Source organism: Molothrus ater, chromosome 11, assembly GCF_012460135.2.
Source record: "Molothrus ater isolate BHLD 08-10-18 breed brown headed cowbird chromosome 11, BPBGC_Mater_1.1, whole genome shotgun sequence".
Taxonomy (NCBI): Eukaryota; Metazoa; Chordata; class Aves; order Passeriformes; family Icteridae; genus Molothrus; species Molothrus ater.
Genome location: NC_050488.2, coordinates 6,256,612 through 6,283,498, shown reverse-complemented (window position 1 = coordinate 6,283,498; position 26,887 = coordinate 6,256,612). Strand labels below are relative to the sequence as shown.

At 45.6% G+C, this 26,887-nt stretch overlaps 2 protein-coding genes across 4 annotated transcripts in view; one reads left to right on the top strand and one right to left on the bottom strand.

Annotated features, from left to right (window-relative positions):
- Nucleotides 1-1,692: 1,692 nt before the first annotated feature.
- Nucleotides 1,693-7,925, bottom strand: TNNC1 (troponin C1, slow skeletal and cardiac type). The gene is made up of 6 exons (XM_036391308.2): nucleotides 7,864-7,925; nucleotides 4,406-4,436; nucleotides 3,965-4,111; nucleotides 2,669-2,783; nucleotides 2,427-2,563; nucleotides 1,693-1,866 (listed from the first exon to the last, which is right to left on the bottom strand). Exons 1-6 carry the CDS (start codon nucleotides 7,885-7,887, stop codon nucleotides 1,835-1,837), a joined length of 486 nt encoding a protein of 161 aa, XP_036247201.1. The 5' UTR covers nucleotides 7,888-7,925; the 3' UTR covers nucleotides 1,693-1,834.
- A 4,733-nt stretch (nucleotides 7,926-12,658) lies between these two features.
- NISCH (nischarin) overlaps nucleotides 12,659-26,887 on the top strand; it is a 29,495-nt gene continuing 15,266 nt past the window's right edge. For 2 of the 3 annotated variants that reach the window (XM_054515993.1, XM_036390785.2), the window contains exons 1-6: nucleotides 12,659-12,831; nucleotides 18,298-18,381; nucleotides 19,094-19,276; nucleotides 22,564-22,612; nucleotides 24,222-24,385; nucleotides 25,739-25,834. In XM_054515993.1, coding sequence (XP_054371968.1) covers nucleotides 12,745-12,831; nucleotides 18,298-18,381; nucleotides 19,094-19,276; nucleotides 22,564-22,612; nucleotides 24,222-24,385; nucleotides 25,739-25,834 — 663 coding nt within the window. In that variant the 5' untranslated portion in view covers nucleotides 12,659-12,744. The remainder of the gene's footprint in view (nucleotides 12,832-18,297; nucleotides 18,382-19,093; nucleotides 19,277-22,563; nucleotides 22,613-24,221; nucleotides 24,386-25,738; nucleotides 25,835-26,887) is intronic. The other variant, XM_036390783.2, reaches the window with a different exon arrangement.

The following is a 26,887-nucleotide window of genomic DNA, read 5'->3' as shown; positions in this document are numbered from 1 at the left end:
GGGGGCTGTCAGTGATGCCTGATGTGACGTGAGTGCAGCTGTGGGTTGCCCATGGGCTGGGTGGCCATGGGTGTGGGGACAGCTGGCATCACCTCAGCTCCTGGCTGAACCCCAGCTATTGGCAGCTCTGGAGGTTCCCAGGCCTGGGGTAAAACATGAGGACATGCTGTGTCCTCACAGGTTTCAGTGGGAAACTGCTGCTGCTGCTGCTGCTGCTACACTGCAGAGGTGGAAAATGTTTCTTTTTAATCTCTAGGCTACAAATTAGTTGGAAACAGAATCTGTTAACACCTGGGAGCATTTCCTGTCACAGGGTTCTCAGACCCATATTTCCATTGCCTTCTGGTGCACCTGTAGTCCTGCTGAACCTGCAGTAGCTATGGCATCAAGAGCTTGGAGCCCTTGGGGCGACCCTTGTGAGTGAGTCAAAGATATGTTTGTGTTTGAATTGTTTCCAAAATACGCTAGGTTTCTAGCTGACAGGTTCATTTTCTTAGTTTTTCTGTTGTTATAAGCCTTGATTTAGCAAAGTATTTAGTGCTGCTTGTCCAGAGGAAAGACACAGCCATGTCCTTGCAAACAATCAACCACCTCCCTCATCCCTGTTTTCCCTGAACTGCAATATTTCATCATTGCTATAAATGAGATTGTGTCACAGCTGCTTTAGGGTGTTATTTCCACAGAAGTGGGGGAAAATAAATCTGTTTTGGGGAGGAAAGGCAGAAGGACAAGCAGCAGAGCTGGGGCACTGGCCCAGCAGCGTGGCCACGCAGGGCTGAGGGCAGCACGGCCCAGGCTTGCACCTGCACTGTCCCGTGCCTGCCCTGCCAATGTTTGTTTTGCTTGGGTAAACGATTGACTTTAGCAACACGACTGCAATGTGGGAGTTGTGCTGGGGCTGTAATTCGATGGGAGGAGGCAGCTATGTGCAGGGAGAGCTGCTAATGCCACAGGAATGCTGCGCTTCCTTGGGGTGAGAGGAGACGGTGCTGTGGCTCCTTGGCCCTGCTGTCACCCTGTGCCTGGGAGCTGAGACCCAGAGTGGGCTTGTGCATTTCTCAGTGGCCCAAATCGATGTGATTCGACAGGGAAAATTGGGGGTCTCATTTTTTTGTAGTGAGGCTCCCACCCACGGCTGCAGGAGGACTATGAGGGGCCAGTACCTGCCTCCCACCAGGCTGGGAGAGACAGGAAGGAGCATCCAGTCCAGCTCAGGAATGGCTTTTATTCATGTTTCCAAAGCAAAGTGAGGTCTTTGGGCATTACAGGGTGCCAATCAGGCTGGCAGGGAGGAGGAGGGGGTGTACCCTTGGATAGCCAGGGTGAGAGTAGGGAGGAGAGGGACTGTCCCTGGCACATGAATGTCAGTGATGGCTGAAGGGAGTTTTAATTCATATTTCATTGCTAAAATGCTGCCAATGCTCCAGTTGAACCAGCAGGCACCAGTGCCAGCTCCCAAGCCTGCTCACCATGGGGGAGTTAGGAGATGGAACATGGCAGCTCCCCACAAGCACCCATGGCCCTGTTGGATGGACTTTGCTGTTGGGCTGGCAGCAGAATACCTCCTTGGAGGCTTGAAGCTCCAGTTGGGATGTCACCAGAAGTAGCCCCCAGGAGTGGTTTCATTAATCATGAGAACACAACAGGGGTGAAGCTGTCACTGAACCTCCAAGGAATGACCAGCTGAGGCACTGGGTATTAACAGGTTTTATTTCCCCCTGGCCACCCTTCTCAGCACTCAGTCTTCATGCTGGTAGCCAGGGGACTGAGTCAAGGAGATGAGATGCAGAGCTGGAGGGTTTAGCAGATTCAAGCTGTCCATCTGGCCTCAGATTTATTCAACCCCCTTCATAAACTCCAGGAACTCTGCCAAGGGGAAGACATTGGAGACAAGAGGTGTGAGGTGAGACTGAAGTGCCCTCACAGCCGTCAAGTGTGCTCTTGGCAGCTTTTCCCAGCCCTGTCTCCTGTTCCACCCTCACGATATGTGAAAGGCCAAGGAGGGGATGGCTACTGCTCCTCTGACTGTGGCAAGGACTCCTTGTGACTCCTGCTGGAAATGTCACTGGAGCCCAGCATCACCCTCAGCTGCCACCACATGGCCTGGGCATCATTTTGTCAGCACCACATTCGAAGATACAGCCCCTCAGAAATGGTGCTGGTGTTAATGGGGGCAGGAGGGGACTGGTGAAAAGTGGCAGTGCTTCAGTACAGCAAGGGCACAGGTAAGGCAGCCCCAGGTCCTTGCTCCCATTTCACAAGTGTAAGAACCCTGCCATCCCTGTGCACATACTCCTGTCAGAGGTATTGCCCAGCACTGCCTGCATGAGCTCATGCTCATCCAAGAAATCAGCCAAGACCAAGGGAGCTGCCCAGGGGCATGACCAAGGGCCTGTGAACAAACCACATGCAAGAAAGAGTCCTACCATCATAGTCAATCCTGCCATCGTTGTTTTTATCCCCATCTTTCATCAGTTCCTCTATGTCATCCTCGGTGATGGTCTCTCCCGTTGCCTGCAGCATGATCTTCAGCTCCTCGAGGTCGATGTAGCCATCAGCGTTTCTGTGCCAGGACAGAAGAGCTCAGGACCAGACAGAGCTGCTGGGGAGGGGGCCAGGCTGGCTGCACCCTCCCACCACCCCACCTCGCTGTGCTCATGGCTCTTACTTATCAAACATCCTGAAGAGGTCTGAGAGTTCCTCCTCGGTTTTTCCTTTGCTGTCATCTTTCATACACCGCACCATCATAACCAGGAACTCATCGAAGTCCACGGTGCCGCTGCCTGAGGGAAGAATGGACTGTCTGGGGCCAGCTGGCCAGCACTGGGACCCTGACTGAACTCCACACTTCTCCATGAGCAGCTCCACCAGACTGGCCCACCCAGCTTCCCTGCACAGCCACGTGAATTCAGAACCCCAAAACCTTAAGTGGTGGTGTTAAACCCGTTATTGTTAAAGTTAAAAACCAAGACTGCCATCAGACTGTGTCTCTACAAGTCAGACTGGAAGAATATACAAGGTCTGACGCCTCAGTCTCTTCTCATACTGGACTTGAGGAATGCAGGAAAGGGGAGCCCAGCCAGAGCCATCAGCTGGAGCTACAGGGGGTGGATGGGCAATGCCAAAGAGGGATCACCCTTCCCTTCAGCAAGCAAGGGCCAAAACTCAGGAGAGCAGCCCTGCAGCAAGAGTCAGCTCTCAGGATGCTGGAAAAAGTGACTGAGGCCCTTCCCTGACCTTGAAAGTGAATTTTTACCTTTCACAGTCAATTTGCCTTGGCAGAAGTCCTTCTGGAAGTACCAAAGGATGGAAATTCCTGCTATGGAGATACCTGTCCATCTAATTTGGGTATTAATATTGAAGGCTCCAGAAGGCAGGTATTCATGCAGTGTGGTTTTGCACCTGCACTATAGTAGTGTTGTTTTCAATGACTCAGGTGCTTTCCTTTTTTGCCTGATTTTTAAAGGTTTTTTTTATTTTCCAGTTACTTAGTGTGGTATTTCTGCCCAAATGTCCACAGTGGGTTTTGTTATGTGTGATCATCAGTACACTGATTGAATCAGTATTGACAGTTAGTTTTGTGGGGGTGTGTACACTTGAGCAGTGAGAGACTTTCCTGATCAAATCCTCTAAGTGGCATTTCTGAAATGGCAGTTCCTACATTCAGCCTGTATTTGGTTTTTTAAAAGGATCTGTACAATTTCACAATACCCCCCAAAATCAGTTCAAGCAGTCCGATCTCTGTAGGAATAAAAATTTCTATAGTTTCTCTTTGCTGGAAATTCCATAAAGGAGCCATGCTGAGGTCTGGTGGGTGTTTAATGTCCTTTGAATTCACAGCAGGCTGCACCCCACAGCTGTGACTGTCCCCAGCATGGATCCTTCCAGCACTGCACAGATGGCCCCCACACCCCCAGATGTGGGGATGGTGCTTGGGAGAGCAGAAGAAACCCAAACTTCTCACCATCTTCATCCACCTCATCTATCATCTCCTGCAGCTCCTCAGGGGTGGGGTTCTGCCCCAGCATCCTCATCACCTTCCCCAGCTCCTTGGTGCTGATGCAGCCATCCTCTGCCCCCAGCACGAAGATGTCAAAGGCAGCCTTGAACTCTGGAGAGAGAGAGGAGAGGTGAGGGGGTCCTGCCCTGCAGCTGGAGCCTGCAGGCAGGGGCTCATCCCAGGCACAGCCTCCCCTGCCTGTGCACCCAGCAGTGCCCAGCCATGGCCTCGTGGGACGCCAGAAACTGCCTTGCTAGGAATGCTGGTGGATCAAAATCCCTGGGCCATGCCCTGCCTTGGCCAGCGTGACCAAAGCACTTTCCAGAATGTTCTTGCTGAGGTAGGCTGGGCTGCTGCCTGGGGGCTCCACTTCAGGCTCTGGTGTCAGGTTGAAGGTGCACCTACCATTTTTTTGCTCTTCTGTCAGCTGCTCAACCTGTAAGGAAAACACAGACTCCAAGTCATTTTAATTTTGTCAGCATCACTAATTGCTAAAAGAACATGTTGTTTGTTCAACAGCTTTTGCCAGGGTCAACCAAACCTCACAAGAGGCAACCTCATGGATCAGGGAATGTACAGCTAGGGGGTTTTGACATAGCAGGTTTTTGCAGGCTAAGAGATTCTTCCCTTTAAAAAATTATTCACATCTCCTCTGAAGCAAACATATCTTCTCTAGAGTAGTAGATGCTAATACATGGCAGAAATAGCTTATGTACAAGCAGGGAAAGCCCACTGGGAAAAGAATATGCCTCTGTCAACCATTTGGGGATAATTTCTTATTTCACTGCAGGATGGCTGCAGTGCTGAGGGCTGCTCACATGTGGGCCAATGTCAGATCAGAGCTGAGATGTGCCTGAGAGTTCCCTGGGGAGGGAGAGGTAGACAAGACTATCCCTGGTAGTTGTTTTTCAGGCCTAGATCAGGGAACTACTGCCCTATCCAGAGCTTAACTGCTCTGCTTCCATCTCAGCCAGTTTTCTTACAAAGGTGTCTGGCTCTGAAGGGAGCTGCTGTTCCCTTCAGTCTGTTTTGGGAATCTCTGAAGGAATGGCCTGTGGAGCCAACAGGCATTAGCTGATATGGGCTGGCAGACTGTTCCCAAACTCTGCCCTAATTCAATCCCCACAGACCATCAGAGGGAGCTTATTAGATAGCATGAATTAATGAAAATAATCAATAAGGAGAGCAAGGGGGAATTGATCAGCTCTGTGCCATACCTGTTTAAGTTTTCTCTCTTTGGCTTCATTTCAGGTATTGCCAGCTGAACTTGCTGCCCTCACTACCATGTCTCACTGCCCCTCTGGAAGCATCCATGAGAACATCAACTTTTCCTTCCTATGCTGGTCAACAGCCTCTCTAGATCCAGCCAGGTAGGACCCCATGGCTGCCCTGTCTGACCCCACTAAAGTCTCCTTGCTGCCACCCCAAACATGCCAGTTTTGTTTGGGGCAGGACCCCACACCCCAGGGTTGTGTCTTTGAGTGAAAGCTGATTCTTTTGCCCCAAAGGGCAATGGTTTTGCAAAAGGCAGCTGGTTCTTCCTGGCAGAGAAAGCACTTTTCCTTAGCAGGACAGAGCCTGTGGGAGCAGGCAGAGCATTTTATCCCACTCCCCCTGCTTCAGGAGGTGAGATCTTGGCAGAAAGCACTAAGGATGGTGGCAGGATTTTTCTCCACAGCTGGAGGAAAGCCAAGCCCAGTGTGTTCCTGGTGCTGCTGAAGGCAGGCAGGCAGCTGCTGGCCCTCTGTAGACATTTTTTGGGCAGAGCAAGGGCAGCCACCACCAGGATGGCCACAGCCAGTCCTGCTCTGTAACACGACACCCCTGGCGCAGTCGCTATTTATAAACCTGGGGGAGAGAGGTGCTGGAGATAAAGATGAGCTCCCTGATTGTTCCCAGGCTTTGGTATTTATCCTTGCAGCCCTTTATCTGGACACTTGTCCCTGGCACTGTTCTAGGCACTGCTTAACAGAGCCTAAAAATATTCCCAAAATAGCTTTGTGTTTGCACACCCTTATCTAGGCATGAGTGTGTAAGATGAAAATCCATTGGGTTCTCTGGCTGCACGTAGGGGATTTGGCATAAATGTAATATTAATATATGCTATCAGCATGCAGAAAATATACACTATTCACTTTTGAAGCCTCCTTGAGTACTGAAGTGATAGATGTGGTGTATATAAATTAGATGCATTGTTGCTATAGAGTGACATTTTTGTCACAGGAATATCTCTCGAGCTGTTCATAGTTTGCTCTGGACATGGGTGCTGTTTGCTGCCTTATTCCTCTTTTCCCTCCACATCATTCAAGGAACAGGTTTTTCTGCCTGCAGTGTGGGAAGGCAAGCTCTAAGCTCACAGCACTGCAGCAGCTATGATAATGCCAAATCTGCTGTATTTTGCTTTTATCAGCTCCTCTCTCCATCCCATGGTTTTCATTTGAAGTCAGACAGAAGAAACTGAAGTTCTTAATTTTTTCCACGGGTAAATGTTTTCAGTCTAAATTGTGGGAATTAGATACACAAAAGAACTGTCTGTCTCAGCTGTGCCTGTCTTGGACTTGTTTTGCCTCTGTAAAGGTGTTGGGAGTTAATGCCCAGGACTCAAACCCTACATTTACCTAATTAATGGCCATGTGGTCTCTATACAATGAGGAAAGAGCCTGTGCCTTGAGTCACAGAGAGCTTATTTAATTTAAAACCTTAATTAGAAAGGCCTGGATTTCCTTTGATTTTACAGGTTCGATTTTTCTCCATTTTGAAGGTGTTGGCTGGGGGACTCAGCTTTTCCTGAACCTTTTCACACTATCAGGATCACTACAGGGGTTCCATTTCCGAGGTTTAAGGCTAACCAAAGGACAGGGGATGTGTGAGCATTGAGGGTTTTTTTCTTCAGTTATCTACCAAGGAATATATTCCTTCCCTCTAAAAACCTTGGCATAATAATAAGACAGGTATGATGTATATTTTTGCTCTTGCTTAAAATCAAACTTGATCAGCTGTATATTTAAGGAGGGAAAAGCACCAAAAAGCTCTTACTGTAAAGCCAGTTATGGATGCAACAGCAATCCACACAATCCAGAATCTATTTTCATCCTTATTCCGCTTGCACAGCTCTGTCTGTCTGCATTACAGAACAATGCAGAGTTCTTATTACAGACCAAATAGTTTGGGTTTACACAGTGAGCACAGCCTGCAGCTGTGGAAGTTAAAATAGCCAAAGGATGCTCCACGTTCCCCAGGGCATAGCTCACATTCTGGATTCTGCACAGCACAGAGCAGGAGCAGCAAAGCAGAGCAGGAGGTTTGGAAATAACTGAGAACAAACCAAGGGTTTTTTTAAATCCCCATGAAAAATACTCAGCTAAGGAGCAGGGGAACATAGCAATGGCAGAGTTGTAAAGCACCAGAAAGAAGAGGGTGAGTTTTAACCCATACAAATAACGTTTCTTTCCTGGGAAGTCCTCCTCTGCTTTGTCTGGGCTAAAACCAAGAGTCATCTCTTATGCCATGAAGGTTTTATTGAGATTTATAACTTCACCTAGGAGCCATGTCCTTGCTTTACAGTGGAGAACCAGGGGGTCATTGTAAATAATTTAACAGCAGGTTGAGAGTTTCACCCTTGTAAGAGGAGGGTGAAACTTCCCGAGCCATGAGAGGGAAGGGTCAGTGTCCTGGATGAGGATGTTGACTAAAAGTTGCTGCCCTATAATTATTTCTCATTTCCATTTCTCCACTGAATTATTGCCATCGCAGCTTTGGGGAGCCTACAACAAAAATCCTTAGATCCATTTCAGACCCAACAAAAATCCCTAGATCCATTTCAGACCCCCTCCCCAGCCCAGCGCCCCAGGGGCAGCACTCACCGCTGCCTTGTAGATGTCATCCATGGCTGGGCAGGGCCGGGGGCTGTCGCTGTCGCTGTGCCGGCGCTGCCGGGGGCAGGGCTGATATAGGGGGCTGGGGCCGGCCCCGGGCAGCCCCGCACGCCCGGCCCCCCAGGAATGCCCGGCCTGCGTGCCTTGGGATGGGGACACGGCCGAGCCCGGCGCTGGCACGTCCGGGGCCAGCCCCGGCCCCCTCGGCGGCAGCTGGAGCTCTCCTCGTGACTTTGTTGTTGTGGGATCAAGGCACCACTTTTCAGCAAGACCCGCCGAAATTGCTGAGAAACTGAGGCTCTTGGCTGTGCTGGCTGGACCCGTGCCATGGGGTCACCTCCACCTCCAGAGTGTTCCCCCTGGGAGCTGCCTTAGAAAGATTATACCGTGCCAAATAGGATTGGGTATTGCAGGAAAGGTACATGTCCCAAAATATCCCTGTCCAGTAGCAAATGTCCCCCGGGGCAGTGGGAACAGGGGGTGTCAGGGCCCCTCGTCCCCTCTGTGTGTCCCCAAAGCTGGGACTCTCGGGGAGCCTGAATGGATCTGTGTGGGCAGACTGGGAACATGGGGGGAATGTGCGGCCCCAGCACCACGGAGACACACACGGAGCTTTGCCCCAGTCTTCTGTTTTCAGCTAGGGCTGCAAAATGTGGGGAACAGCTACCAAAATGGGGTCTCAGCTCTGTTTGATTCCAGGGATAACTGCCAGTCCTTTGGGAAGTCATGACTCACTTCACCCAGCCAGCTCGCTGACCTGTCCCCACTGCAAATAGCTCAAATCCACGCTCCTGGACTGACTGTGGTTTACCATGGATTTACCCTGCCACGGTGGAGAGCAAAACACACCAAAGGCCTCCAAGGGATGAGCAGTTTTCTCAGTGCAGTGAGAAGTGTTTTAATCCACAGCAACCGAGGACAAACCTCTCTTTTTAATGATTCAGGACTCCCTCTTGTGTCCAGAGGGGCTACAGATGGCTCTGGCACCACAGGGTGGCAAAGTCTCACCTCCAGCTGGCTCATGTCAGAATTAGTTTGCAAAACTAAAAATGCAATTAATGCAAGTGTTATTTTTCATCTTTTCTACAAATCTGCCTTTAAGAGGAATCATGCTGCATGGAAAACCTGCAGTCCCCATGGAATGCCCAAGCCAAAGCAGCATTAACCAGGTGGTGTCAGCACAAAGTGGAGATGCAGGTGAGCACAAAGCCATCCCACATCACATCCCTCCAGGTTTTGAGTCCTGAAGGATTAACTCACTGCAAAGGCTGATAGGAACTGTGGTCCTGTGGTCACCCAGGCTTCAGCCCAGCCCTGCCTCTGCTCAGCCTAGGGGTAGCAGATGGAATAAAAAGGAAAATTGTTTCATTTAAGGAATTGATTTTTGAAGCAGTTAGTCTTCCTAATTTGAATGTATTTAATATTTTGGTTGCCTTTAACACACAAAAGTAGAAAAAGCAGCAGAGTGAAGTAGTTTTTTTGTTAAAGGGCATTGGAGCCTGTTCTTAGGTGAGGGCACAGGTTGGGATGGGAGACCTGCTGTTCCCCAGAACCAAAGCACCACCCAGAACCTCCTGGGCAACCCCAGAGAGACCTTCCCAAGGAAATGCTGCCCCGAGGCAAACCCCAGCCCCTGGCTGCTTCTCTGGCCTTGGGATTCACTGCAGCGACAGTGGGGTGGCAGGTGCCAGCTCTGGGCACTACCAGAGACAGGGGCTGAGGAATCCTGCCTGGCCCTGTCCCTCCATCCTGGGAAGTGATGGCTCTGAGTCACCCTGAAAACAGCCCCTGGGATGCGTCAGAATATATTTAGGGTCAATGCAGCACCCTACCCTGGAGGGGTGGCTCAACATTGCCTTTAAAAGGTCTGCTGGAGAGAGCTGGGGTGAAATTCAGGCTGGGATGTGGAGGAAGGGTCTCTGTGTGCTTAGAGAAGGGAGATCTGGACCACTGCCACCCTACACACTGGCATGGGAAAGCTGCACATCTGAGACTTACAAAGCAGAGCTGAGCCAGAGGAGAGGACGAAATCCCATCTGGCAGCAGGAGGAGGTGATGTTCCTGCCGGGGAAGGAGGCACAGGCGAGTGGCACAATGCCAATCCCTGCCTCCCTGCAGGCTGCCTGGAGACACAGCTTCCAGCATCCCCTGGCTCTCCAGGGCTGTTTGCTTACAAAAGAACTGGGAATTGGGGTTTTGTAGGGAAACCCAGAGCCTCTGCCATGCACAGCACAGGGAGGGGCTGCTGCAGGTATGGGGTGTTCTGAGGGAGAGCCACCCTCTCCTGCTGCTTCCTGTGCCCCCCACGAGAGCCCCATGGCAGAGGGAGGGTGGCTATCTATAGCCTGAGGAGGGCTGCCAGCACAGTGCCTTTAATCTGCCACGGCTGTCACTGGGGTCAGGTACAGCCTGTCAGCTCCAGCTGCATCCTGACATGCTGTCCCACTTGTCAGTCCCTCCAAGCTACCAAGACAACTGGGAAGCTTTACTGAGCTGTTTTCCTCCAAAACTTCATTTCAGGTTCTCACTTCCAAGCAGCTGTAACCCACTGCAGAACTAGCAGAGGCATTCTTGAGGTCAAATGTAAGGAAATAAAAGCCAGAAGCCCAAGTAAGATGTAATTTTATTTGAGATTAGGGATGTTTACAGGGCTCCTTTGGCTGTGCCATGGCTCCAAACTGCAGCAAAATGCTCCAGCATCCCCTTTCCCTGCCTTGGGCACCTGGCCCTGAGAGACAGTCCAGACCCAGCAACAGCAAAATTCTTTAATTTACTGCTTCCTAAAGCCTACTCAGAATCTTTTAGCCGAAGGAGCCCCCATTTTCCCCCTTCCCCAGGCACATTGCTCCTCTCCTCTGTGGGCCAGGACGGGGCTGTCACACCCTGAGCCACCGCTGTGCCTGCGGGCAGGAACTGCTTCAGGAGGCGGAGACGGGCACTGATCAAACCCGACAGCCGCGACAGGGCTGCAAATTTTTATTTAATTAAGGAGACAGGACATTCAGAGGAAGCTTAATTAAGGTTGCTCTCCAAACCCACTTATTATCTCATGAAGAGGCTGAGCTCAGCAGCAGTTCCTGATGCTGGGACAGCATTAGAAAATCCCTGTTGGGCTGCTTGTACTCTCTGTGTTTTGTCCTTGTACACATCATCCTTCGGATACATCCTGACCAAGGGAAAACATTTCTCAGTGAAAAAAAACCCCAAAATGTGTTTTTCCAGTTCTGTTTGCAGAGGTGTGTTTGTTTATCTGCCACTGCAGTCCTGGTGGCATCTGAGACACCAGCATTGCCCCTGCAGCTCCACACATCCAGCCAGGGCATTTGCACTTCTGTTGGAATTCATACTGAGCTAATTGCATCCTCTCTTAGGTAGCATAAGGTAGGGCAAACAGATGTTGCTTTCATTCTGCTGGAAGGTACTTTTTAACAAAATCTCCCTGATTTGACAGTCCAAAACATAATCCTTCTGTGTATAATGTAGCACAGAGTTTATTTCAAAGCCTTGATGGATGCTTGATGCATCCTTCTGCCAAAACATAATCTTTCTAGATAACCTCTCAATTTTAATACACCAGATACTCCTAAAGAAACTCATTATATCCTCTCTCCTGCAATTTTCTGTTCCTGGGGTGCACACAGCCTGTCAGAAAGGTTGCCATAACATGACTTTCCCTCAGGGCAACTCAGGTTCAGCTCAGGGGAAAAGGCTGAGGAGAGTTTGTTTGCCATCTTTTAGACTCTGCACTGCTACAAATTCCTGGCAAGATCCTTTAGTGTGTACAGGCTTGAAACCCTTCCCCATGCTTAGTGGGACAGTGAAAGGAAAGTCCATGCTGCCAGTAAATCACCCCAAACAACACCCCGAGTTCACTGTGGGCTCATTCCTGAGTGAGTCAGCCCAGCTCCTCAGCTCTGTTTTTGGGGTGGCACCAGGCAGCTCAGTCACAGAACCACTGAGGTGGCACCTCAGCCTGGTGTGACAGTGTCCAAGCCTCCAGCCCTTGGTGGCCACAGATGTGCACCACGAGCTGCCAGCAGCTGGGACAGTGTCACAGCCACAGCACTCGGAGGGGTCTCAGGCCTCAGCAGCTCCGCACTGCAGGGATTGCATCCCTCTGGAGTGTACTGGATTGGGCTGGGTTGGATTCATTGGATTGTACTGGATTGCATTGCATTGCACTGTATTGAATTGGACAGCATTGGATTGCATTGGATTGGAGTGGATTCTATTCCATTGGATTGCATTGAATTGGATTCTATTCCATTGGTTTCCATTGGATTGCATTGGGTTGGATTCTATTCCATTGGACTCCATTGCATTGGATTGGATTCCATAGGATTGCACTGCACTGGATTGGATTCCATTGGACTCCTTTGGACTGGATTGGATTGTATTGGATTCCACTGGATTGCATTGGATTGGATTAGATTCCATTGGATTGCGTTGGACTGGACTGGATTCTGTTGGACTCCATTGGACCGGATTGGATTCCATTGGATTCCGCTGGACTCCATTGGATCGCACTGCACCGCACTGCGCGACGCCCCCCAGGCACAGCTAGCGCGCATGTGCGTTCGGATAGGCTAGACCCCGCCCCACGCGGGACATAGCCCCGCCCCCACAGCATCAAGCCCCGCCCCTGCACCGAGTACCTCCCTCCCTCGCTCAGCCCCCGCCCCCTCGCGCCGGGCCCCGCCCCCTGTGCCCATAAAGGGGCGCGGGCGGAGCGCGCCGCGCCCTAAGGGGGTCGAGCCAAGATGGCGGCGGCGGCAGTGCGGGCCGGGCGGGCGGCGGGTGCGGGCGGCGGCGGCCGCGGGGGAGCCGTGACGGCCTGAGCGGCTGCGCCCCGGCGCTTCTCCCGGCGACATGGAGGCGGCGGCGGGAAGCGAGGACGGCGAGGAGCCCCCGCGGGAGGCCCGAGTCCTGGGCTCTGAGCTGGTGGAGACGTACACGGTGCGGAGCGGGGAGGCCGTGCGGGACGTGCGGGCGGCGGGGATGGGGCAGCGGGCCCGCCGCCTCAGCGCTGCCGAGGGAGCGGGTGAGGCCGGACTGCCGCCGGCGGCTGTGCCCGGCCGGAGCCGTGCCCACGCTGGGGACGGAGCGGAGCATTTGGCACAAGTTTCAGAGGGGCTTCGGGGAGAGGAGCCGTGTCGGAGCGGGGCTCCGCCGGGAGAAGCGGCCCCGAGCTCCGCGTAGCCTCGGTCCTTCGGGAGAGGCGGAGGCTCCGTGGACAAGTGTCGTGTTCTTGCCCGTATATATCAATGTGTATGTGCGTATGTTTATGAGAGATTGCTATCGAGTAAACATAGCTTTCAAAGCTGGACTAAACAAAGCAGAAAATCTTTCTTTTGCCTGGAAGTATCATTAAAAAACCCCCTCTGATCTTATTTCCAGAGGAAATCAGATCATTTAGGATAGACAGTTTTTCTTTCATCCCACCAAAAAAAAAAAATGCCAGTAGTGTTTTAATTTGGGGAAAGAATGAAGCTTTTTTGAAGCTTTTTATGTATAACTTGTTTTTAATCTGGTCGCATTCTACCAAGAGTTAATTGGTCTGTTTTTCAGGAAGAAGCTCATCCTAAAGCAGACCTCAGTGTAATTGCAGATAGAAAATGCCTCGAGCACACCACCCTTTAGTTATATAACTAAAAATGTTTTCTCCTTCTGTTTTATTTTAGTGTGATTTGAAAGACCTTTTTTCAGTAGAATGCTCACAGATGACAGGCTTCCTGCTGTGGGAAAGAAAAGGGAAAGGGGAGCAATGGTTTAGAAAGACAGTATTTGGAAAGTTGTGTGATGGATACAAGTAATGCTTCATGCTCCTGCCTCTGTAAAGGTATCCAGGGAAAACAGAGCAACAGGAGAGATGGTCTCTGAGTTGTTAATAGGACAGAGCTTTACACAGCTGTGGCACATGAAGAGCCTAATTCCTTCCCAGGTGATGACTATTGGAACACAATTGTGGGAATGACTTTCAGGTGGTGAGTTGCCATATTTACAGGCAAAAACGTGTGGAGCATTTGGTGAAGGAGTTGACTGCAAGCTTGAAATGAATTTTTGAGAAGTGCCTGAGCTCATTCTCTTAGTTGCATGATGTGTATTTTCAGAAATGGTAGCACTGCTGCTGAGGTGTTACTGGGGGTGTGTTAGGATGTGGTTCAACCCTCAGTCAGCCCAGAGGCACAGTGAGACCCATGGCTTGGGGACTGGAAACTTCCATGTCAGGTGTGAACCAAGACTCAGCAGTGGTCTTGAGAATTTCAATCAGTATTATGCAATACCAGTGAATGAGAAAATCAAGTGCATTCAGTTGACAAAATGCCGGTGTCATCTGCCCCCTTATCCCTCTGGAAGTTATGGTGCAGGAGGTGAAAGGAGCTCCTTTGCTGCTTTAGCCTGCTGTGGTAGGGCCACCCTTGGGTGACACCATTAGTGTTCTAGATTGAGCTGGAGTTCAGGTGTGTAGCTCTGCAGGTGGTGTTCATCTATCAGCTGATAGTTGAGGATAACATTTTAAGCTGCTGCAGCTAAGCCCAAGGAAGTTTATTTTTTCAAGACCAGATTTCTTTCTTTAGTGGTTATGGAAATACCATGCTGCTTTAATGCAATTTTTCTTGGGAGCTTTAAAAGTACAGTGTATGAAAGACAGGATTTACCAGTATTTGGTCCTGCTTTGATTCTCTTGCTGCATTTTTGAAGGCATGTCGGCACTAAGCTTGCCTGTGTGTAAACCTCCTGAAGCTGTTAGCAGGACTCCAAGGCTGCTTGTCAGCTTTTATGAGACAGGCCCAAGCCATTAGAAATGTGGGACTAGATCTTTAAATGAAAGCAGAAGTTTTACGAAATTTGTCACAGGCTGAAAAGTTTTTGATAAAATAGGGTGTGTTTAGTGTTCATAATTAGGTGAGTGGAGTTTAAGGACATGACAAAGAGCCTACACCAGGACAGAGACTGTTAAATGGTGTAAAAGTCGGTCAAATTTGGTAAAGGTAAGAAAGGAAATACAGTTGTAGCAACCTGCATCTTCATCCATTACCGTGTGGTCAGGTGGCTGTGATCCTATTTACATCCTTGTTTTTAAAAGATTGTTTTTCTTGTGGCTTGGCTTCCTGTTGCACTCTGTATTTCAGAGCTCACTCTCCACAGAAGGGGACTGTCATGACATCTGTTTGACTGTTGTGGTATCAGATCCTGTAGAATATATCAGGGAGCCCCACAGTTCTGTGTAATATTGAAGGTACTTTCAAAAATGTGATTCTCCTTGGAGTGTTTAGGATGAAAGGCAAGGTATGGGTAGATCCAGCAGGAAAAAATGCTGCACTGGTGGATGTGTTTTCTGTTGGGTTAGTAAGCTGTGAGCATTTCTCCAGGGTTTCTCCTGGGTGTGCTGGTCCAGCTGATGCTGACTGAAGACTGGGTTTGAGTAGAAGGCCTCAAAGCTGTCAGTGCTTCATTTGTTTCCTGCTGTGCATTTGTTTGGCCTAAAATTGCCTTCCTGCTTTTCCTGGTTTTTGCAGCTGTTTTAAACGTAAATACTAACTTTGATATTTAAGGAAATACTGTTGCTTCCTTGAATGGGTGTAAACTGGCTACATGATGAGGCAGAAGGAGGAGATGTGCATCACTGCTCTGGAATTTGGGACCTGCTGGCTGTAGTCACACCTGTGTCCCAGGCTTCCTGTGGAGAGCTCTGTCATTTAAGTGTTGGGCTCTTATTTGTTTTTTTTACAGTACTGAAGCATGTGCAGTGGCATGAGACATAATGTAGAAATGCCAGTTCTCCATGTAAAGCAAGGTAGGCAGGTTTTGTATAGGAAGTGAACAAAAAAGCAGTCTGGAATCGCTGTTGTTCATTTAATATCTGCTTTAAAAATGTTTAGTAGGTCTTCCAGCCCTCAGTATTTAAGAAGATAAAGGGATGCTGTTTGGTGCTGTGGGCTCTTAACTGCAAAGAACATGTAGTGGCTTGCTAGAAAACAAAAAAATATACATATAGCATTGCAAATATGTCAAACACTTTGCAAAGTAGAACATAACCAAAAGAGCTGATTTATAGAAAGATGGACAAAACTTTTTATGCAGAAGGGTTTGGTAGAGACAGGTGGAGGAGGAAATCCTGTGAACATGAAGGGTTTTGTGTTTTCGCTCAATAGAAGTGCGGTTTGTGGCGTAAGGATGGGTGGGGATTTCACATGGTATATTTATTTATGTCTGCAAGAAAGCGCAGAGTGGGGATGTCATCATCTCTCTGTGTATTCCTTTAGCACTTGGTGTGACAGGCAGCCTTGGAGGACCTTAACTTCAGCTGTCAGCCTTGTTGTATTAGTGCACTCAAAAACTGTTGGTGATGAACTTAAGCTCCTAAAACAGTGAAATATCTAAGGGGATTTTTTCCTTTAAAATGATTTCTTTCTATATTAAGACAAGCCTTAATACGCACATCAGCGTATTGCATTTATATATTTATTCTTCAAGATAATGGCAGCTTGTGGATTGATGTGAAATCAGTTGCTGTCTCTGCATACTGATGCTGTTTGGGGGGGTGAATATGTACTGCCTGCTCTGGCTGCCTTCTAGATGGGAATGCTACAGCTTTTTAAAGACTTGACTTAAGGAATTGTATCAGTGCATACAAATGCTCACTTTAACAGTTAATTTCCCAACCAGACTGTCCATTTCTCTAAGTTTCTAGAAATGGTCAGTGCTTGCCATTTCAGCAAAAGGATATTAAACTTTATTACAAATTTACTCTGTGTTTTATACAGGGAGGAGGGGTTTGCTTGCTCACCTGGTGAGTTGTCAGTTGGGACATGTGAAGTTACTGAGTTTCCAGTGTCTAATCTTAGGTTTCATGCCTTGTGTACTCAATGTGCATTGCATTTAGATGCACTGCTTGCTCTGCCATAGTTTAGCACAGTCAGCTTTTCAAAACAATTGGTATTTTTATTATGGCTTATAAATGTAGTACTTCTTTACTTCTAAGTTTTGTTCCTTGGAGTTTCTCCTTGCTTTCCTCGGGATTGTGAGGTGCTTTTGAATGCTGGTGTTATTTCTGTTCTGGTTTGTCACCAGCACAGTGATTAATCCTGACCTGCTGTTTCCCAACACAACATGACAGGAAAGCAGGCACAGGCCTTAATTGAGTCCATAATTCTGTGTGGGCATTCTTCTGTGTTTTCAGTGCTCATCCCAGCACTGATGTGTCACTCACCGCGTGCTCGAGTCAGACATCTTGGTTTGGTTCTCTGTAGGGCTTGGGTTTTGTTCACTGAGCCAGTGTCAGATGCTTACAAAAATAAAACTGGCATGAACTATAGTTCATCTTCTAAAATGCAGGTGGTACTCTATTTAATGCTTGACATTGTGCTGCTCTGTACTTGCAGTAAGTGAAAACTGGTCTTTTATGTAACAGATTGAAACTGTTACTGATTTTTGTTTTCTCATGTGGGTTTAGCAACTAGATGTGTATCATCCTCATAGCAGCTATGAGTCAGCTCTGGGTGATCTGTGGTAGTAAGCAAGTTCTTAACTGTATTAAATGCTTTCAAGATTTGATTACAAGTTGGTGTTTTCTCCAAAGAGTATAGTTGGACTGGATAATATAGTTTATTTAATTTGTTGTATTCAAGTAGCTGTGGAACAGGTTTTGCAGAGCCTTGTTTGTTTTCAGCTTGTGTTTTAGCTTGTACCTTTGAAATGTCTTTGGGATGGCTTTTTTCTGGCATATCGAAAGGTAGGCTGAGCCTCCTGCAAAACCAGCACTGTTCAATCCAGAAAGTCACCTAGAATGAAAATCTTTGTTTGGTACATGCATGGCTAAAAATACTTATTTTTGTATTAGGAGATGTTGGGTTGCTTCAGATAATTGCGGTGATTCTTTGAGCTCAGTAACTCTTCAGGAAGATGTCGTGTGTGCTTTATCCCAAAAGCAATAAGACAGCATCCACCCAACCAAAGGATTTGTTCTGTTTTCTCAAGAGTTAAGCTCCAGATTTCTGCTTAACTGAAGTGACAGCAGGATGCTTGCCAAGTTCCTCTGCCCATTGTGGAACTTGGTAGATGGAAGAAGGGATGCTGCTGTCTCAGGCTTGTGGGTAGCTATGAGGACTAACTTCAGTTAGCAGAAACTTTTGGAAAAAGAGGTAGCTTAGAGCCCTTGGTCATTAACCTTTGGGTTGCAAAAAAAAGCCATTGCTTTACACTGAGGCATCTGCATGTTCTTGTTATGGAGCACCCTCGTGACTGAGATCAGGCATCCCCCATCAGCAAAACCCCCTCAGACCTGGGGTTAGCATTTCCTTAGCTCTGGTCCTTGCAGAATATATACCCACCTTACAGTGCTCCATCAATCAGCAGGTCTCACAGGCAGCTTCTCTTTAAATGTTTTGCAGTGTCCTTACTTGAATTTCATCCTTTTAGGTGTACATTATTCAGGTCAGTGTTGGCAATCATCAGTGGACAGTCAAACATCGTTACAGTGATTTCCATGACCTGCATGAAAAGGTAAGAATGTTAAAACTGTGACCTTGGTATCTTACAAAATTTTGTACAGTTCTTGTAGTTCTGTTTTACAGAGTGATTTCTTTCCTCAATAAAGAGAGAATATCTGCCAGATGCCATCTGAACTGCAGATTCAGTCCTTTTTGTGAGAACATTATTACTTGCCCCATTACACTCCCCTCTTGAACTGGGGGAGGTTGACCTGGACAGCTTCAGCCTTGGGTGGAAGCTGTGTCAGAGAGGAGAGTTCAGGCTGGAGTCAGTGAACTTTTTGCTAAGGATGTTTATGATCAGCTGATTTGGTGGCCAAAGTCTCATCACAGTGGATGATAAAAACATCCTTAATGTAGCATGGGATATTTACCAACCAGTGCTGATAAAAAACAAAAATGAGGAAAAGTCTACTTTATTCAAGAGTGTTCTGCTTTCTCAGAAATGCACTGGTTATTTTGTTGTTTTATCACATTTGTTGCATTCTGCCCTGGTACTGAGTGATTCTTTGAGCAGACACTGTTATTACACTCTGATCATTCCATGACAAAATGTTCTTTCTGAAAATACCTAATACTTTGAAGGCAGTAGCTAAATTTACTGAAGTAATTTAATTTTTGGATCTTCCCAGCATCAGGCAACAAGCAACTTAATGTGTTCCATTGCATCTTTTGTGCAAGTTCAGACAGTGTGTCAGGTATTAGCTCTGGCCTTTGTCTTTCAGCTTGTTTCAGAGAAGAAAATAGATAAAAATCTGTTACCTCCAAAGAAGATCATTGGAAAAAATTCCAAAAGCCTTGTGGAGAAAAGACAAAAGGAACTGGAGATCTACCTGCAAACTCTGCTGCTCAAGTTCCCTGTTACTGCACCAAAAGTTTTGTCACACTTCCTACACTTTCATTTATATGTAAGTTTATATTTTTAGTGTCTGAATAGAGGCCTGAGTCTCTTTTCCTAATTCTCTGACTTGGGGAGAATTCTGTGGAATCTTCACGAGTTTGCTGAAATGGTTCTTTTTCAACATTTTGCACAATATAACAAAGCATATTTTTAAGATTTTTGACACAGCTTTTTATTGTAGTAGACACTCTGCTGGGAAGTAGTGTGGGCAGGGACTCTAAAAAGAAAAAAATAAGTGCTGGCAGGAGAGCTGGAAGCTGTGAATAAATGTGAGGCTGAATTAGTTAGGCTGAAGTCAGGAGTGCTGGCTCTCAAATGAACATTGCATAATGCATCCACACCCCCCTACTTAGTGGCTAATGGTTGGAGCTGTGGTTCACACTGAAACAGTTTCCAGTAGCCCAGATGAAGAACAATGATGCTTCTCTGTGGAAGCACAATGATGGAGTGGCCTTTGGAGAAATAGCTCCAGCAGACAGAATGTTACAGTAAAGGATACTTGAAGCAAGAAGCAATTACTTGATTTCATGTTCAGATTGCAATTTGCTCATCTCTTGTGTGTAGTTAGGCTTTTTTTTGCAATATGGCATCATGTTGTAAGGGGAAGAAGGAATTTCATCAAGAGGAAAAAGCACTGGAGAACTGAGTGGAGAGGAGGAGCAGTAAGTGCTTTGGGGTGGGATGTCTTGAGAAGGCCCATCAGGGTTTCATAGCTTCAGAAATTAGTCACCAGTGATCCATTAGGTGTTAATTAAGTTTTAGCAACAAAAGAAAGCCTGGTTTAGTTATGTTACATGAACATAATTATCCTGGTGAGACTTCAGAGTTAATTAGATAAAAATAGAAGAAGGTTTATTCACAGCCTTGCTATTGCCTTGCAGACTTAAGAGGGAAGCACAGATTTGTAACTATCTAGCCCTCTGAGAGGGATTTGAGGTTTTGAATTTATTCAAAATGTCTGACAATGTAGGGAGAATTCTGGTCAAATAAACCAAAATTCCAGTGATCACCAGCAAATTGCATAATTTTTCTGTTCTATGCTCTATCTTGTAGATGAGGTCTGTTTCATTAAAGTTTCAGTGTTGTAACTTCACATGGTTTTTATGCAAGCAGAAGTTCTTCCTTGCCCCTGACTTGTTTCTCAGGACTATTTTTTATCTCTTGTAATGTAATCTTTTTTTGCTTTTCCAAAGAGCTATCAGTATTTGGATATGAATGCTTCCCTGTTTCTAAGCTGCTCTTGGGTATTAAGAGCAAAGATGTTGTTTAATCTGCATTTCTTTGCTTTAGGGGGATCTGATTTAGTTGTAAACTCTATTGTTTTTTGCTTGGAACTTTAGAATACTTTAAAATATTTACCAAAAATGTGTTAATTATTCAGGAGAAAAGCTAAATATTTACCACTGGAATTCTACTGGAAAAAATTACCTTTCTGCAGAACTTTGATCTTTTAAAATATCTTCATTACCAGACAACCCATGTACATACTGGAGCCATTATAAGCCCCGATACTGCCTCATTAATTTATGTAGGAAGGCTACAATATTTTTGTCTGTTCTTTTTTGCAGTATTTCCAGTAAGGATAATTTAATTTCATTTCCCAGGTTAATAGAACTAAATGGAGTTGAAAAAGCAGCCATTGATACATTAAAGTCACTTTGAAGCCTTTGTTGTTCTTGGGTACAGCCTAGCAAAGAAAAACAGTTGCATGTGAGAGCAATGTAGAACTTTATTGTTACTTTGACATTGAAAAGGATTTCTGCAGTGATATGGGGATGCTTATTTTGTTGCATGGTCTTTGTCACCTTAGAAGATTGGGTTTGTTAACTTACATGTAGAAGGTTTTGCAGGAAAAGCATTGAGTACTCACAAACTGCTGTTCAGAGACACCTGCAAACAATGGACTTCTGAGGGTGTGATGCATTTAAGTAGTTACAGCTAAGACAGAAGTCTCTTGTAGATCTGACAGAGGAATAGAGTTCCTTTTTTTGCCTGCTAGTCACTGAACAGTCTAAGTCATAATCTTGTTCCAATTATAAATGTAGGAAAAAAATTTTGGCTCTGTGTCCCAGATGACAAAAGACATACAGAGTAGAGTTTTCAATTAAGTCTGTGCTTGCCAGATGAGTGTAACTGGCTTATTCAAATGTGAATCAGAATTGTTTAATTTTATTTGGAATACAGCTTTGAGCTTGTTGTTCTCAAAACTATGGTGTGGAGGCTTTGTTCATCCTCAGTGAATGGGGTTTCAGTTGCACTAAGAATGTGATGTTCTAAAATCCTTGCCTCATCAAATGAACTGAGCTGTCTGCTGCAGATGTCCTGTGGATGTATTCCCTTGTTATGAATCATGAGGTATTTGTCAGCAAAGTAAACTCATGAAGTATTCATGTGGCAATGATCCATAATATCTGTTCATACTTTGCAGCTACCTTAAAATGAGATGTTTCTCTAGGAGAAGCTTCACCCTCACAGTTTTATTTTGTTCTTTTTGTGGGCCTTTGAAAGAGAGCGGTTGGGAGTGCTCAGAACTATTTCTGGACTTGCACAGAGCATTTGCTTTTTGTGGAGAGAGGTGTGCTCAGGTGGGAAATACTGATCTTTGTGCACCTGCAGATTCAGGAAGTACAAATCCCTGCACTGAGTTTTCAGCCTTTCATGTTGGAGCCATCAGTGCCAGGAATGGAGGTTGAGCACCTGGGTGGCTTCAGGAGGGGAAGAGGGATGATGAGGAGGGGTTTGCATTACTTTGCAGCAAGCATAACAGAGTTGAAGTCCAGGGTTGAAGACTACTTACTTTGTAAATCTCTTTTTTTCTGTAGACATGTTAACCTAAAGCATTCTCTGTGTTAGTGATATTCTGACAAAATGTTGAGTACTGGAGGCATTAGAATAGTCTAAATGTTCAAATTTGAAGAACACTACACTTGTAATATTTTCTTCAAAACAGAACTGTCTTCCAAGTTGGGCTAATGATGGCTAGTAATAACTAGCTCTAGTTGCTGCTGCCCTTTTATTGATGTGTGCAGAATGGGATTATTTAAATGTAGTTCACTGTCTTTCATCTTGGAAGTTAAAATCATATGAAATAAAACCATGTCAAGTAATTTTTATGAAGTGTTTTCAAGTTAGAAACAAATCTATAAAACAGTCACCCCTGATTTCAGTAAAAAAAAAACCAAACAGTCCTCTACCACAGCAAAAAAGAAAGGATACTTCACTAAAGGTCCAAATTAGAAAATTGGAACCATAAGTATGCAAATAACACTTCTTGCAATGGTTTATTGTTTGCAGGAGATCAATGGGATCACGGCTGCATTGGCTGAAGAGCTCTTTCACAAAGGTAAGGAACTTGCAGCATTCATTCCAGGAATGTTTTCCTCTCTGTTCATGCATTCACATATCTTTCATATTTTACCTCCACACAATGAGATCTGCTCTTCCATATCTGACTGATACTTTGTCTTCCCCTTCTTTCTTTTTTTCTTTTTCTTGCTGCTTGCACTTTAATTCAAGCTACATTTTGTGAAGAGCTGCAACAGTCTTGCAGCCACTGTTGGAAACAAGAAATTGGTGAATGCATGTTTCGAAAAGGGCCTCTTAGTCTGTGTCCTTAAGGGACAGGATGTGGCAGTGGTGATCAGGAGCTTTTGCTAAGCTCTCTGTGTCTGTGTGTTTTAGTGTAACCTGTGAGGAAGCTTGGTCTGTGTTAGTGCATCCTGACAGTCTGTGTGCTAAATGCAAGAGATCACTTTGGATATCTAAATGTTATTCTTCCAGAATTCAGGAAACAGGAGACCTTCTGGTCAGTTAATTTAAGGGTGTGCTTTTCTGAGGCTGGCAGATGAAAATGAAATGCTCTTACTGTAACTACAACAGCTCCAGCTGCTCCATTAACAGCAGGAGGCATGTGAAAGGATTAATCCCTGCTATTTTTGTTTTGAAGGACATACAAGATGCTACTTTCTAATTCCAGTTGGCTGAGGTGTGGTAGGCATGATAGGTAAAACATTTTTCAGCAATGCCATTTCAGATTTTCTGGCAGAAAGTTACCTTTAGGTGAAGCCACCTCAGAGTCCATTCAGTGAATTTTGGAATATCTAAAGCTTGTGAAGAAATCTTTGCTGGCTTTCTAGTGCCTGCAGTCTCAGTGATACAAGAATTGATGTGTCACTGACTGCTCTGTATTAGTGTAATCTTCCAGTAATGTATATGCAGCTGGACTCTTGGACTTGATCCCACTGAAGCTGAAGGGAATTTTACTCCTCAGAGCATTTCTGAGAACTCTGCTTATCACAAAAGCTGGTGCTTTCTTGTCCATGAAGTCAAACTGGTGTCCCTAAAAGGAAGAAAGATATTCATTCCATGTGTGTGTTCCAGCTGCTGTAGCCTACATCGAGCTTATGTGCCTTCAGAGAGGCTTTTATGTGCTGCTTCCTGCTGTTCCTACTGTTAAATTGGATTGTGAAATTATAATTAGATAAGGCATTTTCTGTTCTGGGCATTTGCTTTGGTACTAGCATGCAGAAAATCCCCATACTTTCAAAAAAACATTCACTACAGTTCTGCATTTAGCATAGCAAAAGATCTGAGGTCTGTATTTTAGATAGCAGGTGCTGTGTTTTCTTAATAGAAACAACCTGACTGCTATAAACTTAGAGATATCTCAGAAAAAGTTTCATAATTCTTATGTTATGTAAAGGAACTTTGATTCCAGTCCTGTAAAGACTGAGGGAAATTTGCCATTAATTGCATTAGGAACTTCAGGCCTGTGTCATGAGTGCCCACTTGAATATCTGAATTATTTTGGTGTTAAAAAAATTATTTTGCTCCCTCAATTTTCATCTTACAGTACGAATGACAAACCTGTATCACTCCATTTCCCATGTACCATTTATTCCTGTGTGAGCCTTGCAACATTGTGTTTGATCCTGAGCTACTCTGTTTTTCAGGAGAGCAGCTCTTAATGGCTGGAGAAGTGTTCACCATCAGGCCCCTGCAGTTGTACGCTGTCACTCAGCAGCTGCTGCAGGGCAAACCTACCTGTGCTAATGGAGATGCCAAAACAGATCTAGGCCATATTCTGGATTTCACTTGTAGACTCAAGTATCTAAAGGTGAGGTCAATATTAAATAGGTGTTTATGCTGCCAACCTTCAATCCATGCTGTCCTCTAGCCAAGGTGTTTGCTGTGTGATGTGGTTTTTTCAGCAGTGTCCTCTGTATAGATGCAGCCACAGAATCTTCCTGTGTGCCAGTAGAGATGGGTAAAGAAATAAATATTGACCTCTTCAACCTTGCTTTCTTTGCAGGCACTATGGGTAGGCCACTGTTTATGAATGCATGTGCATATGTGCATCTATATAAATCTTGCCCCTTTCTCACTGTCTGACTGCATCTGAAAGTTAAAAATAAAACCCTAAAAAGTGCCTCAGTTTCATAGATAGCCCTGAATTTCTTGCTAAAATGCCATTTCAGAATAAATGTAAAATGGCCTCAGAACAGATAGTTTTTGTCAGGACACAATTTGACTTTTTTTCTACCAAAGAAATTAATTAGACTTTCCCTAAAGTAATTTTTTAACACTGCTTGCTATGACTCAAAAACTCATTTTAGCCCCTTTATTGCATGAGGAGCTGCCTTTTAACTGTGTCGTGTGCTCAAAGCTGAAATCAAATGGTGGATCAGGGAAGCAAAACCACAGCTGTGCTGGTGTTCCTGGGGCTCCTCAGTTGCCTTTGTCATCCTCTGTCTGTATAGAATCCTCTAAAGGGAGGATTTTCTGGCTGGAGAGGAGCTTATTGTTTAGAAAAATCGGCATCTGCAGAATTTCTAGCCCTTCTGAATGCTTGTGAGTGGGCACATTCAGAACTTGTAAGATACATAAAACCAGAGAAAACCCTTTGAGTTTTCTCTCAAAATTCTATTCACAGCAAACATAATGAAGCCACCTACTTTTTATGCTGCTGACATGCTCTGAGGCCAGAATCCTGTGCCCACGTGGAAATACCAGATGCATTTTTATTGATGTATCAGTGTAATGCTTGTTTTCTTCAAACCCATCTTGTCAATGCCTTGAACTTCATCCCTTGTAGTGGAATTAAAGACAGTGCAGACTTGAAAGGTTCACAGGTTTCATGGAAGTTGTTTTCAGTGAATTTTCTCTGATTTTCAGCTAACAATGGAGCCTTGGTCAGCCTTGCTTATGATATTGCTTTTTGCATGCCCCATGTGCTACAGAATGCAAGCACAAGGTGGCACTTCAAGTTCAGTGCACTTAGCTGGAGCAACTAGTATTTGTTTTCCTGGAGTCAACCTGCAAGTGCCATGAATTTCATATTTGAAAAATTGCTTGGAACTTGGGCTGTCTTTCTAAGCCACTGCCCTTGGGCCATTGCCTGTGTAAGACTGGAATGCAAAAAAGTTGGATTGTGTACACTAACTCAGTTCTTTAATGTCTTAAATGCCAGGTCACTGGAACAGGGGGACCTTTTGGAACCAGTAACATTCAGGAGCATCTCTTGCCTTTTGATCTGTCTATTTTCAAGTCACTTCATCAAATAGAGGTAGGGCTGAGATACTGCTCATATGTGCTCTGTAAATGCCAGGGCTGCTGCCTATATCTCAGAATTGGTGATTCTCTGCTTTGATTTGCTGCTGGAGTTGGGGTATGCAGAGTTTAGGAGGACTGTTTCATTTGTGAAACAGTGTTTTTTCACAAGTTTTGGAAATAAGGGCACAACATTTAAATTAGAAGACCTTGCACTGTGTGTATTTCCAAAAAAAACAGTTTCCAGTATCCACACAAAACCTGTACCTGAGTGCCTTTCCACTACCTTAAAGAACTAAGAAGTGGTTGTAGTAGGATCCCGTATTACAAAGTGCTTTTAGTTTGGAAAAAAAAGTATGTCAAGTATTTGTGAAAATACCCTGACATTAAATTTGTTTGTGAAAGTGCCCTATTGGGTGTTGTGCTGCTTGCTTGATAATTTACAGATGTTTTTCACTGCTCTGCTTGCAATATAAATACCAGGGTTTCTAGCAGTTTTCAATGGATATTTTTTTCAAATACCTGCTTGACCACTTCAGGTCTTTCCAGAGAGAAAGACTATCCAATTCTGTCATGCAGTCTGTGCACTTTTGGTGGATGCTGTACTTTTTCTAGTACATGAATGCTATTGTGTCATTGATATGAGGTGTCATGAGAAATACATGAACTGAAGTGTATTTCTGAAGTCAGTGATTTATTGTCATTCTCATACAGGAAAGAAGCTACAAGAGAGTGAGAGAGTCTAACACAGCAGAGAGGATAATGCAGAATTGTATCAATTTTCCCCTTTTCTGTGAGAATGAATGTGAGGAAAAAAGATTTTAGATCTTGAAGACTTTTGAAATTGTATGTTCATGAAAGGTTTTGGATTGACTGACACTAGATGTACACTTTCATCCCAAAGTAAGCACTGTCCAAAAAGTAACAGTGGTAATCTGGGAAGAATTTTTTCAAGAATGACAGAGATTTTTCAATCTCTGTCAGTTCATTGTGGTTTTCCTGATACACCAGCAAATGTGCCAGCTCTCATGGTTACACAATGTGTGTGACTGTCTACAGAGAAGGACCT